Source organism: Jaculus jaculus, chromosome 15 (genome assembly GCF_020740685.1).
Source record: "Jaculus jaculus isolate mJacJac1 chromosome 15, mJacJac1.mat.Y.cur, whole genome shotgun sequence".
In the NCBI taxonomy this organism is placed as follows: domain Eukaryota; kingdom Metazoa; phylum Chordata; class Mammalia; order Rodentia; family Dipodidae; genus Jaculus; species Jaculus jaculus.
The window spans coordinates 28,183,140-28,198,275 of NC_059116.1; the positions used below are offsets into that span (position 1 = coordinate 28,183,140).

Sequence of the window (15,136 nt, forward strand, 5' to 3'; positions counted from 1 at the left end):
TGGATGCCTCAAGATGTGAACCTCTGGATGAACCCCTTATGTCCCAGAGCCTCAATTTCCTGAGATGTACACTTGCAATACCACCCACCAAGTAAGATATTATCAGTAAAGAAAGTATATGTAAACATTCACTACTTACTGAACTCTAAATAAGTGAGTACTGTGATGCCTGTGGAGGTGTGATGTAAGCTTTCATTTTTATTTGCAGAACACTGTCACGTATTTCAATTGTTCTTGAATATTGATTCTTCTTGACAGACTACACAACTGGACTACATTTTCCCATATAGTAGTCTGTAGGTATATTTTTCTTTGTGTATTCGAGTCTGTTAATACTCTTTATTACATGTGTATGTGTGTGGGATGTGCATATACTGTATAAATGCACATGCATGTGCCCCACATACATGTGTACAGGCCAGGGCATAATGCTGGGTATCCTCTTTTATTGCTCAGCTCTGCTTTTTTTTTTTTTTGACAGAGTGTCTCACTGAACCTGAAGTTCCCATTTTCAAACACACCAGCTGACCAAGAGGAGCCCCAGTGACCCTCTGGTCAATCTCTACTCCACACAGAAAGGGGGTGACAGGCGCTGCCAGCTGTGTGTGTGGGTGATGAGGACTTGAACCCAGGGTGCATCAGGCCCTCTGAGCTTTCATGCGTGTGTGTCAAGTGCCCTTTCTGCTGTATTCTTGTAAAATTCGTACGAGGCAATGACACAAGTAAACATCCCAGTGATGGAATCTTGGTTCTTTCTCTTTGTTTCATTTCACCCTACAGTTTGCAGTCAGTTTTCAACATTCATTCATTCATTCATCATATCATCATAGTCATTACTCAACATGTGCCTTTGAAAGCCTTACTACATGACAGAATCTATGTTAGGAATCATTTCGCAGGAGGAATTAGGATATATAAATATTATGTATAGGAGGTTTCATTTGATATGTTATGTTATTCTACTAAATCATTTTAGTCATATAGAAAAGTTAGTGCACTCTTATAGATTATGTAAACATTGATGGGAATTAAGAATATGTTTTGACAATTAATACTGTAGGTTCTCTAGAAAATAATTATAAACAGCCTCTTTATACAAATGTCATTATATAAACTAAATACATTTAGAGTAATTGTGATGATAAGTCAAGAAAAGGTGTTAAAATAGATACAATTTTTAAGCATATAATACTGTAGACTGACTACTGGAATATATGCTTTTTGTTAAATAAAACCTTTTTTTTTTTTTAAATTTTTCGAGGTAGGGTCTCACTCTAGCCCAGGCTGACCTGAAATTCACTATGTAGTCTCAGGGTGGCCTCAAACTCACAGCGATCCTCCTACCTCTGCCTCCCAATGCTGGGATTAAAGGCGTGTGCCACCACACCCGGCAAAACCCTTATTTTATAAAACTTACACAACAGCTGATTCCTACATCCTTAGTTTTGATTAACCCTTTCCTCACCTCTATACCAGCTCATTGTTCCAATTTCTGATGAAACCACATTTAAATGTACCCTTGAAGGTACTTTATTTAGAACAATTTCAAAACAAGTCCCATTGGAAGTAACTAAGAAATCACTATCATTACATTATTTTTCCTAATAGCCACAAGTCATAAATTGTTTCTACCAAGGGAAAACAAGTGAATTTCAAAACAGCTGAATGTATACATTTCTTTGATGTTCTCTGATATTTCCTTTAATAATATTACATTCATTGTAAATACAATGCGTTTTAGCAGTAACTTAGTTTCTATAATGTTCAGGGATTGTAGCTTGAATGAAGGCAGTACGAGATGAGAATAGCAGTGATCAGTATAATATGACACATGGGCCCAATCTGGCCGAGCATCTATTTGTACAAATAAAGTGTTGACTGATATACAGCCACATCCATTTGTTTATTTAGTCCTGATGGCTGGTTTTGTGTTATATTGGCAGGCGTGAGTAGTTATGATAGAAATGTTATGCCCTGTGAAGTCTAAAACCTTTGGCATCTAGTAATTTATAAGAAAAGAAAATCAACTTTTGCTTTTATAGCAAAGGGAGTAAGAGTTGCCATACCAATTTTGACTATCAGTGCAGAAATTAAGAATTCAAAGGAAAATTTCTAGTATATTGATTGCTTCTGAGCCTTGTGTCTGATACAGAGAACAAGGGCAGTACTTTGTAGACAAATCGTCCAACAGTCCTTGACACGGAACTGTGGCGCTGTACCGCCTCATGCTAATGCAAGTGACAATCTCTAACAGTCAGGCAGCGAGCAAGGGGCCACCAAACTTGTATGCTATTTCCTTGTTTTCGGAGCTGAGAATTTTGGCTATGGATGCTGGGCACTTTTTTGGACGTACTATGTATTTATCCATATCACGTCTTACTCAATACAAAAGGGCCATCGTGCTTATCATTAAAAGGGAGAACAGGAGTCTCCCCGTTACCTGTGTGCCGCCTCTCTTCCATGCCGACTTGCAGGTACATGAAGATCAGTAGCCCCGCTACTCCAAAGATCAGCACAGACAGGAAGACCTGTTTGGGGTTCATGACCGCTTCAGATGGCTGCAGGTTTCCTCATCGCTGAATCTGAAGGACGCATGGCTTGTTTTTCAACAGAACTTAAGCCTTTTGCGGTTGTCTCGGGACCCATTCCATAAAGTAACCTAGAATTAGAAAAAGAAAACACACTGTACATGTTCTGATGACACTGAGGCCCATTAAACATGGAGAAGATCAGAAATCTGTCCACACCACTGCAGACTCAAATGCCCTGTAGCTGAAGAGAGATAGACACCTCCGGAACGCCCTGTAACTGAAGAGAGACAAATACCTCCAGAATGGCAGCTACTGTTGTATTTTATCTGATCTTTGGGTTGTACCATCCTGTGACTAATCACTTTTAATTGGGTAAAGTTTTCCCAGGTTTTGTCCCTTTCATATTGCTCAGAGTGAAGGTTTGGGTGACTTGAACATGCTTACAAGTGGGGGAAAAAAATCTAAGAGAATAGATTGCTCAATGAAACACACGCTAATAGAATGTATGAAAATCCTTCGTGGGGCTGAGAAGATGGTTCAACAGTGGAAGGCATTTGCTTGTCAAGCCTATGGGCTCAGGTTCAATTCCCCAACCTCCCACCTAAGTTGGGTGCAAACAGTGACACAAGCATCTGGTGATTGTTTGCAGTGGCAAGAGGGCCTGGCATGCCCATACACACAGCCCTACACACACACGCACACACACAATAAGTAAATAATGAAAATTAAAAGAAAAATGTTCTTGATATCCATGTCATTCCTTGCTATCCTCAGGATATAAGGATAGCTGGATGCACAAATTCTTACATAAGCTGGTACTTTAAATTCTCTAGATCACTTCTCATAGTCAACACACCGTAAATGCTATGTAAATGGTGGATAGAATCTACCATCTGGAGAAGAAGGAAAAGAGTCTTCATGGTTAGTAGAGATGCAATTATTGATTTTGAATATTTTTGATGTGTAATAGGTTGAATCTGAAGATGAAGTCTTCTCATCCCCGCCCTGCAAATATTTTAAATCTGACTGAATGGATCTGCGCATATGGAGAATGGACTGTACATAAAGTTCAAAAAGGGAAAGTTTAGGGCTGGGAAGAAAGCTCCGTTTGTAAAGTGCTTATCTGGCAAACAGAAGCTCAGTTGGATCTCCAGAAGATGCATAAAAATGTTCGGCATGGAAGTATACACTTGGAATATCAGTTCTGGGGAGGCTTAGGTAGCTGTCCCTAAGGCTCACTGATAAATTCCAGGCCCTTAACCCTATTTCAAAAAGAAGGATGCATTCTTGAGGAGTGAAATCTTAGGTTTCTATCCTACAATATGGGAGTTACTAAGCTCTATCACACATAGAGAAATTCACCTCAGTAATGAAAGTTTATTAAAACACACAAAATAACTGAAAGAAGCTTCATTTGGAGTAAACTGATTTAAAGTCTTCTAAACCTTTTACTTTTTAAGTCATACTCACTTTTGAGAATTTAATGAAAATATGAACTGTGTCCTTAAAAAAATATGAACACACAAGAGCCTTCCCCCATGTCAGCATGTCCATGCACCTTCCCTGAGACCCCAGTTGAGGATTTGGGGTCCCAGTAAACTGCACTAAGCCACCAGAGGAGCTCAGCTACTTAATACCTGTGTCACAGTGACCTTTTTGTTGCTGGGACAATCACCAGACTTAAAGCAGCTGATGGGAGAAAAGGGTTTGTTTTAGGCTTGTGTATTCCAGAGGAAGCTTCATTATGGCAGAAGAAGCTCACTTACTTCATCCCACATCCACAGCAGAGAGAAGAGAGCAGCCAGCACTCAAGCTGGCTCAGAACACACACCCCACACAACTACTTAACCCAAGGTCTGTCCCCAGTGGCGTGCGTTCTTCAGCAGGGCTCTACCTCCCAGTGACTTCCACTAAGCAGAAAGCTCAGTCATAGCCTGAGGCTATGGGACACTATAGTCAAACTACCACATTGCATGCCTGATCCCAGAGAACTCACAGCCATCTAACAGTGCAAATTGCATCCTGTTCAACTTTAGAAGTTGCCATTGTTTTTACAACTTTAACACTGTTCAAAAGTCCCAAGTCTCAGGGGAGATTCATGACAGTCTGTGAGATGTATAAAACTGAGACCTGTAAAATCAAAATCAAAAACAACAACGAGTTACACACGTCAGCAATAATGGCACAGAATAAACATTCCCACTGCAAAAGCAAGGCCCACTAAGTAGAGGCAGAACAAATGCAAGAGGAACAACCAGCAGACAAACATCGACATCTGCAGTTCCACGTCACATCTAGGACCCATGGTGAAGCCCTTTGGCTCCAAAAGACTTCGAGAACTTTTTTTGCCTTTGCTGTGCTGCTTGCTCTCTGGGCAGATCCACACAAGCCAGAATTCATGACTTCCTTAGAGGCCATATTCCTCTGTATTCTCCATTGCAACCCATGGCTCATCTCCACAGTGGCCTTGCTGCTTTCTGCACAGAGATTCCTTCAATCCTGCGTCACCCTGCCACATCTTAGTGACTCCTGGAACTGGGTGCACCTCAAAACCCTCCTTCCTGCACCAGGCTCCCAAAACCAGTACCAGATGGGTGGCATAGACAAATTTGTAAATCAGGAGGTGGGCGAGGGGGTAGGAAATAAAGCTCAACCTTCAAGTGCAGGACACTTAGTCAGTGGTCTTCATTTGAGGACCTTCCTGTCAAAAGAATTCTCAGTCTGACTCCCTTGAGCCTTTCATGGGTTGGTTTTCACCTTCAGGGCACACTTACTATTGTTCCTGTGCAAAACAGTTGACTCACCTTGAATCTCCTTAACTGCAGCCTAAGTGGCCTAAAACCGGTATGTCACTTTAAACTTGCTTACATCTTCCTTCTGGGACAAACTGTACATCTGTGATATCTTTCTGCTATATACTTTCTGCCCAGCAAACCCGTCTATCATTTTTTTTTAAATTTATTTATTTGACAGCGACAGACACAGAGAGAAAGACAGATAGAGGGGGAGAGAGAGAGAATGGGTGCACCAGGGCTTCCAGCCTCTGCAAACGAACTCCAGACGCGTGCGCCCCCTTGTGCATCTGGCTAACGTGGGACCTGGGGAACCGAGCCTCAAACTGGGGTCCTTAGGCTTCACAGGCAAGCGCTTAACCGTTAAGCTGTCTCTCCAGCCCCCGTCTATTATTTTTAATTTCAACTTTGTTCAAGTTCTCGGGACATGGGCATTTGCAGCCAGTCTTTTAATTGGTATCCTAGTTCCAACAAAGTTCTTCCCCCCCACCCCTTGAAACTTCATAAGTGAGGTCTTCACAGTCCACACATCTATCTGTGTTTAGCAGTTTCAAACTCTCACCAGAATAGCCTATTTGAGCTCTGCTTATAACACTGTAAGGCTTCTTCAGTCACAAGTACCAAATTCTTCCACATTCCTCCAGCAAAAACATTCTGAAGTATCTAAACTCACATGGTCAGATTCAATGGAGCAATGATCTCACTCTTGTTACCAACTTTTAACTGGCAGTTACCTTCATGTTGTTGGGACGAACACCTGACCAGAAGCAGCTTATGGGAGGAAAGAGTTTATTTTAGACTTATTCATTCCAGGGAACGCTTGCTCATGGCAGAAGAAGCTGAATCACTTCATCGTACATCCACAGCAGAGAGAAAGGAAAGAGTAGCCAGCATTCAAGTGGGCTCAGAACACTCACAGTAGGAAAAGACTCAACTCCAAAGGTCCAACCACAGTCACAGACTTACTTCAGCAGGGCTCTACCTCCGTAAAGAGTTACAGTAAGGAGAAAGCTCAATCAAACACCTGAGTCTGGGCTGGAGGGATGGATTAGCGGTTAAGGCATTTGCCTGCAAAGCCAAAGGACTTAGGTTCGATTCCCCAGGATCCACATAAGCCAGATGCACAAAGTGCCACATGTGTCTGGAGTTCATTTGCAGGGGCTGGAGGCCCTGGTGCACCCATTCTCTCCTCCCCCTCTCTTTCTATCTATCAAATAACTTGGGAAAAAAGAATACTAAAAACAAACAAACAAACAAACAAACAAACAAACAAACAAACAAAATACCCTGAGGCTAGGGCTGGAAATATGGCTTAGTTGTTAATGCACTTACCTATAAAGCCAAAGGACCCTCGTTCCATTCCCCAGGACCCTTGTCAACCAGATGGACAGTAAGGTACATGTATCTGGAATTTATTTGCAACAGCTGGAGGCCCTGGTTTGCTCTTTCTTTCCTTCTTTCTTTCTTTCTTTCTTTCTTTCTTTCTTTCTTTCTTTCTTTCTTTCTTTCTCTCTCTCTCTCTCTCTCTCTCTCTCTCTCTCTCTCTCTCCTCTCTCTCTCTCTCTCAACTCTCTCACAAATAAACTTAAAATTCATTAAAAAAAATGTGACTATGGGAACGTTATATTCAAACCACCACACCCTCCTAAGTTTGCTATTGGCTGGCCAGAAACTCTGACTTTATTGTTTGGTATACAGAACATCTCCTTTTTTGGGAGAATTGAAAAATGTTCACTCAATGGGAAGATTCCATACATTGATGTACTTATACATGATTTATTTTACTACAAATATTGCTCAGTATATTCAAGTTCTTAAGGGATTGAGTTCAGTTAAGAAGTATTTAGTAGGTGTCTGATAAGAGTTTAAATCTACAGTTGGGGTGACTGAGCTGCTTAACGATAATGCTTATGCTTTTTCTTATTTCCTTTCCCCTTTCATCCCCTACTTCCCTTTCCCTCCTTTCCTCCTCTCTCATCCCTTTCTCTTTACTCCCCTTGTCCCCTCTCCCACGTCTTCTCTCTTCTTTTTTTCCTTTTTCTCCTTTCATCTTTTTCTTCCTTCCCCTTCCTCTCTCTTTTTATCTCTCCTCTTTTATCTTCCCTTCCCATCTTCCTTTCCTTCCCTTCTTCCTTTTTTCCTGCCTCCCTCCCTCTTTCTCTTCCCTTCCCTTCCCTTCCCTTCCCTTCCCTTCCCTTCCCTTCCCTTCCCTTCCCTTCCCTTCCCTTCCCTTCCCTTCCCTTCCCTTCCCTTCCTTCCCTTCCCTCCTTCCCTTCCCTTTCCTTCCTTCCTTCCTCCTTTCTTTCTTTCTTTCTTTCTTTCTTTCTTTCTTTCTTTCTTTCTTTCTTTCTTTCTTTCTTTCTTTCTTTCATAAATAAGGTCTCAGCCGGGTGTGGTTGCACACTCCTTTAATCCCAGCACTCGGGAGGCAGAGGTAGGAGGATTGCCATGAGTTCAAGGCCACCCTGAGACTACATAGTGAATTCCAGGGTCAGCCTGGACCAGAGTGAGACCCTACCTTGAAAAACCAAAAAAAAAAAAAAAAAAAAAAACAAAAAAAAAAAACCATAAATAAGGTCTCACTATATAACTCAGGATGTCTTGGAAATCATGCGAAGTCAGGCTGTCATCAAACTACAGATCATTATGTATCCAATCTTAAGTGCTAGAATGGCCAGGCATGTTCCACCATACCCAATTCATTTAGCTATTTTATATATGTGTGTATCTTATTTGAGAGAGAAATCCTGATAGAGAGAATGGGCTTTCCAGGGCCTTGAGCCACTGCAAACAATCTCTAGATGAGTGTGCCACTTTGTGCATCTGGCTGACATGGATATTGGGGAACTGAACCTGGGTCCTTATGCTTTGCAGGTAGGTGCCTTATCCTCTATGCCAGCTCTCCAGTTCCTTATTTAGCCATCCTTGGAAAAAAAAAAAATCACACAGAATTGGGCTTCAGTGGCCATGTAAGAGCAGGGAACAGATGAAGTTAGAATGATTTCCTTCAACCAATAATTTCATTGGGGATTGAAATTACTTGGAATAATGCTGTTTTATGTTCAACTGTTTTATGAATTTTCTCAGCCTCAGGCTTCCTATACTTAACGCTACCCTATCCTCTGCCTGTTCATGGACAAGATACCTTGAATTTAATACACATTTAACAATTTGTTGCTATGAAGCTAACTTGAAGCTCCAAAGTTGTTCCATGCAATAAAGAAAGTCGTACAAATACTCCCTTTTCTTTATATATATATATATTTTTTTTTTCTTTTTGTTTTCTTTTCAGGTTAGGTGTTGCAGATGAGTGAGACTATGTGTCGATTTTTTTTCTGTGATTGGGTAAGTTCGCTGAGAATGATCTGTTCCAGGTTCAACCATTTTTCCTCAAATTTCTTTATGTCGTTTTTTTTCTTTATATTTAAGTGCAAGGTGAAAGGGACCAGAGCTGTTTTTGTCAGTATTCCCTGGGCCACTTTCTCACTTCTCTGAACCTTCCAAAGAAGGGGCAACTGCTGAGCTTTGGTAGTGTTTTGGGGATCTTAAGTATTTTGAATATTTTGAATTTCATAGGAGTATTCAACAAGGTAGAAGAATAAAGAGTATCACTGTGCTGTTTATTTAATAGGTGATACTTTTCCCCTATGTTGAGTCAAAACAAAAGTGGAATGGGCTTTCCAGACATCTGGAACAGAGAACACTTCACAGGGGAGATTTGCAATATGAGGTGTTCCAAGAAGGAGCTCCTGGAGGGTGACTGTGCAAGGAAGTAAATAATAAGCTGACTGAAGTGCAAGGTATACAAGAAGACTCAGACAGAAGGCGAACTGCTCCACCATACCTAGCGCTAACAAAGAAAGACTTGTTTACAAGAAGAAAAAGACTTTTACAATCTGTCTACATAATTAAAACTTATCTCTGAAGAGAAAAGATAGAAGGAAACTCATAAATCAGAGTAGAGCCGCGAACCTGTGAGAGTGGTGGGTTGGAGGAGCCAAAAGCAGAACCTGCTGGGGGTTTACTGAAGAAAATTATTACCTGCAACGCTGGAAATAGATTAAGAATTTGCCCTGCCTTTCTTCAGGAGATGTTGCTGTACCTTTGCATACTCTCCTGGGTGAGGAGGCAGTAGAAAAGCCGTAACTGTGATTATGGCAGATGTGAGGAGAATTGAGTGATTAAAGCCACAAGGCAGAAAGGCATCCTGGTGTCAAACGGAAAGATACGGTTGCCTCTCTCACATCTCAGTCCATTAACCCAAAGCTGGCATGAGGAAATGACTCTCATTAAACAAAGGTGAGGTGGTAGGAGAAGCTATATTGCTTTGAGCATACCTCAAAGCCAGCTGTGATGGGAAAACACACCTATTTGGGGATCATGTATCTACCTCCAAGCCTGCAGATAAAGAAGAGAGGGCTGGGGATTGAAATTACTTTGAATAATGCTGTTTTATGTACGACCGTTTTATGAATTTTCTCAGCCACAGGCTTCCTATGTTTAACGCTACCCTATCCTCTGCCTGTTCAGAGACAAGATACCTTGAATTTAATATGTATTTAACAACTTGTTGCTCTAAATCTAACTTGGAGCTCCAAAACAGAATATATATATGGGGAATGACTGAATTTTACAGTTTCTACTTAAATCCACAGGTCTAACCTGAAAGTGGTGAAATAGGACATTTAAAATATTGGCAAGATACTCGTCTTTGCTTCAATATATATTTACCTTTTGCATAGAAAATTGATTTCTTTCTCACAATTATGGAAATAAATATAAATATATTGCTTCACCTTTTCATTTTTTTCCCAGCACTTGCATTTTTTTCTTTTAAATAATCATGACTACCAACAGAAGTAATTTGGAGCTTAAAATTATAGCAATAGGGTTGGAGAAATGGCTTAGTGGTGAAGGTGCTTGCCTGCAAAAACGAAGAACCTCAGTTTGATTTCCCAGGACCCATGTAAGACAGATGCACAAGGTGGCACATGCAACTGGAGTTTGTTTGCAGTTGCTGGAAGCCCCGGCATGCCCATTCTCCCCCCCCCCCCTTTCTCTTTCTCTTTCTCTCTCTGTTCCTCTTTCCCCCTCTCAAATAAGGAAACAAGAATAAAAATTAAAAAATATATATATAGCAATGAATTAAGCCGGGCATGGTGGCACATGCCTTTAATCCCAGCACTCAGGAGGCAGAGGTAGGAGGATCGCTATGATTTCAAGGCCACCTGAGACTACATAGTGAATTCCAGGTCAGCCTGGGCTAGAGTGAAACCTACCTAGAAAAGCAAAAGTAAAAAAAAAAAAAAAAAAAAAAAAAAATTACAGTAATAACTAAATTACTAGCCAGGAACAATTTACATAAAAATAAATTCTCAGTTGCTATGTTTAGTAGACATGACTATTTGAGGAAGAAGGTGGTGGGATTTGGGAGAAGATCAGCTTGGACCTTCTCTGACTCAGAATGTGTGCATGTTGGGGCAGGGCACCACTTACCTAGATTCTCAGCTTCAGATGGACTTCGGCAGTCCTGCCTCCTCCCTCACCCCAAAGCTGCTGGCAATCCCCTGCCTTCCCACCCTCTGGGCACAGACAGCTGCAATTTACCGCCCACTCCTCATAAGCCTGTGATCCTCCGTGCCATGTCCACGTCTTTTGTCCCATTTCCGCCAGAACAAGCGTCCTCGCTCTAGACTCCATCCTTCTCAAGGTCCTGTGGAAGACACCTCCATCAACACACCGTCAGCTTCCCCGCTCAGGGACTCCTTCCCCTGGGAGTCCCACAAAGCCTCTACTGGCATCACCTGGAAGGCTTGTTTTCCAGACGGGCAACCCAGGTACCCCTTGTTCTCAACCTCTCCAGCCTGGGAGGCTGAGGAGACACATCAAGGTTGATTTTTGTTGTCGTATTTTCTTCATTCTTGTTTCCACTTGTATGAAATTCCTGCTTATAGCCCATCTGCACTTTTTCTTTCATTCTTTTTTTCTTTTTTCCTGTTTGGTTTTGTGGTGCTGGGTGGGGAACCGAACTCAGGGTCTTTCACATGCTAGGAAAGCACTTTCCCACTGAATTCCAGCCCCATCTCTTCCTGACCAAACATACGAATCTTATTTATTTGGGTCTTTATAATTACAGATAGTAATTCTCCTGTTTTGACAGGACAGAAACCTGTTAATGATCTTTGCCTTCATTTATCTTTCATCCCTCCCTCCCTCCCTCGACCGGAACAAGGTGAAGCACTGAAACCGTTCCTTCCTGTTGGTTCAATACCACATTCTTACTTTGATGAATCAGTTTTGAAAAAGAATTGCATTATATATGCAACTATATTGTGCTGTGAGTTTTCAAATATATAGGCAAAAGGTGTTTCGTAATATTTTCTTAGGGGTTTAAAGATGTCTTCTATAGTTGCAGTTACAGTACCATTTGTGTTAATATGATTAAGTAACTACAGTCTTTATTTTCTTTGATTGTACTGTGTTTTGTTTCATGGCTGACTAGTCTCTTTTATTTTTATTTTTGAGGTAGGGTGTTGCTCTTGCCCAGGATGACCTGGAATTCACTATGCACTCACAGGGTTGAACTCCCAGGAATCCTTCTACCTCGACCTCCTGAAAGCTGGGGTTAAAGGCATGTGCACCCTCGGCTAGCTGACTGCTCTCATTTTTATTCTTTTCAGAAAACATCTTTTGGATGATGAAGTTTCCCAAAGTTATCTACATCCTTCTTTGTTTCTCCTTTTGTTACATCTGCAAATGTTATTTCTGCTAAGTAAAAATTGAATTTTAATAAAATCTTAAGTATGAATATTTTCTACACATTTTACATTTACAATGATCTCATGCTTTGAGCACCACGGAACCCTTTTTCCTCCCTACGATTGTATTTGATTTTTAAAAAATTTTACTTGTTCAAAAGAAAAGGCGATTACAAATTATTAGCTACTGAATTTAGTGACATTTTGTCAGTCACTCTGCTCACTGTAAACTTAGGAACACTACAGCTTTTCTTTGACTTCACCTTACTTACTGAACTACAGGTTTCTGCTAGTGAGCACAAAGGAATTATAAATTATCTGAGATTTTATATATGCAAAACTTTTGCCCTCACTATTAAATAATGTGGTTAAAAATAAATTGAGATTAAAAATTATTTCTTCTCAAGACTCAGAATAGTTATTCATTTCTGTTGTCATCAATTTTCACAATGGATGAGAACTCAGTTGTTACCAGTTTATAAACTGTCAGTAGCTTCAATCTAATATATCCAGTAAGATTTCATTTAGAACTATTCTTTCATATTTATAAATCACCTGTCTATTCATATATTTTAAATTTTCATAGATGTTATGAAATGTTTGTGTAATATTTTCACCAGTTTTGAAAACTTTCCGTATGCCATCCATGAATTGTAAAGGCTCTGTGATTTGAATTTCTTTCCCCCTAAATTATAGTCTGGATGGATTCTTCTCAGCTATGTGCAGGATGGTGATATAATTGTGCCTTTTCTTTTCCTTTGCATTGTTTTCTAATAGTACCTTTTTTTAAGTATTTTGACTCCTTTTCCAAGTTTAATTGTTTTTGTCACATTTTTCTCTGCTTCTCAAGTTTTGTACTTACTGGTTGGAAATGATCTTTTTAGATATCTTAAATAGATTTTAAAAGTATTCATCTGACTGCAATATTATAATCAAATCTTTCTTGCAGTCTTCGCGTGTTTCTTCTTAGCAGTATGTTCATTTGTGTTAGGCAATTCTGATTTGTAAGTACATTTTATTGAATTTTTTATTTCTTTCTCTTTTCCTGAGTTTTTTTTTTTCTTTTCTCTCCTTCCTGCCTTGTCCAGTTATTCTGCATTGTGCTCAAAACTTGGGTTCCACGTGAGCTAAGTCTTATCCTTGTTAGCTTGGTGCTCTTGCCTCAGAGTGACGTTGGCATTACTGCTGACCACAGGGTTGGCCTGGAAGTTTGCTGGTTCCTGTGCCTGCTCGGTTTGTCTTTCTGCTTCCCCATGCCATTCACATTCTGGGGGCCATGGCTACAGGGCCAGGTTGTCACCCTTGGCTTCTTCAACCTTTATCATTGTGAGATACCTTGTTACTTCCCTCCTTAGCCCAGTGTCCATCAATGACCCTACCCAATTCCACACAGGCATTAAACTTCTGGATATTCCAGTAGCTTCCACACTTAATTTTCAGCCAATGCACGATTTCAGCACATCTCACCATTGTTTATTTGCTTCTCTTCCGCATTTTGAGTCTGGTTATGTCTTCTTGTTCTTTTCCTTCCAGATTTCATTTTCTGTTGTCTTGTTCTGGGAGCACACTAAGACGTGAAATCATAAACATACATTTCTCTATTCACTAGAAATTACCATGTAATTTTTCAGCATTAATTTACTTTATCTTATCCATATATGGCATCAGTTCTGCATATCTCACAAAATTAGAAAAAAAATATTAAGTAAAAGAGAATGTGATGGTTCTTTGGAAAAGTGTAAAAGCGGTATGAAATTTACCATAAAAAATTTAGTAATAATGTAGACATGATGGACACATAAATATTACAAAAATGTGTCTATCAAACATAATGAAGGTAAGCTGTGGTATATAATCTAATGGTATCTGGTTAATTATGGACTGTGCTGTATTTAAAGGGAAGGAAATTGAGATACTGCCTATTGAATGCAGATCACTGCAAAATGTATTAACAACACAAAACAGTAAATCTTGACCGTATACTTTTTATTTTTTTTAATTGCAGAGAGACTGAGTGAATATGCGAGAGAGAGAGAGAGAGAGAGAGAGAGAGAGGGAGAGACAGAATTTGCATGTATGCCTGCATGTGTGCATGAACGCATGCACATATAGGATCTAGGGGTTGAATTATTTACATCCTTCTGTATGTTAAACAGGCATTTTGTCATTTAGCTACACCCTCAGTCCAACATTTAATGACTACTTACTACTTTTTTAATGTTTTAGATGCTAAATAACCCTATTTTAATTTATGTTATCACTGTGAAAATTTTTAACTTTTATAAATATTTCTATACATTTTTATACATTCCCCCACCTCCAAAACATTTTTTAAGTTTTATTTTGAAATTATTTTAAAATATTTTTTTTAATATTTTTTTAAATTTATTTATTTATTTGAGAGCGACAGACACAGAGAGACAGATAGAGGGAGAGAGAGAGGATGGACGCGCCAGGGTTTCCAGCCTCTGCAAACGAACTCCAGACGCGTGCGCCCCCTTGTGCATCTGGCTAACATGGGACCTGGGGAACCGAGCCTCGAACCAGGGTCCTTAGGCTTCACAGGCAAGCGCTTAACCGCTAAGCCATCTCTCCAGCCCAAAAAATTTTGTTTATTTTTATTTATTTATTTGAGAGCGACAGACAGAGAGAGAAGGAGGCAGAGAGAGACAGAGAGAGAGAGAATGGGTGCTCCAGGGCCTCCAGCCACTGTAAACGAACTCCAGATGCACGCGCCCCCTTGTGCATCTGGCTAACATGGGTCCTGGGGAATCGAGCCTCGAACCAGGGTCCTTTGGCTTCACAGGCAAGCGCTTAACCACTAAGCCATCTCTCCAGCTTGAAATTATTTTAGATTCCCAAGAAGGTGTAAAAATATTGAAGGCTCCTGTGTACTTTGTACTGAGTTTACTCCAAAGGTAACATCTCTCATGGTATAGTACCATTAGTAAGACATGGAGCATAGTAATGGTGCAGGTGGCAAACAGAATAAGAGGCCTGAAAGAGGTCCACCTCCTACTCACTGAAGATAGTAGACATAATACTTCCACAGCAA

At 40.3% G+C, this 15,136-nt stretch overlaps 1 protein-coding gene across 1 annotated transcript in view; it reads right to left on the bottom strand.

The window, feature by feature from the left end:
- Positions 1-15,136, bottom strand: part of Chst9 (carbohydrate sulfotransferase 9) — a 297,984-nt gene that overhangs the window by 249,018 nt on the left and 33,830 nt on the right. The window contains exon 2 of the mRNA XM_045135093.1: positions 2,441-2,659. Within this exon, the coding sequence (XP_044991028.1) occupies positions 2,441-2,543 (103 nt within the window). The 5' untranslated portion in view covers positions 2,544-2,659. The remainder of the gene's footprint in view (positions 1-2,440; positions 2,660-15,136) is intronic.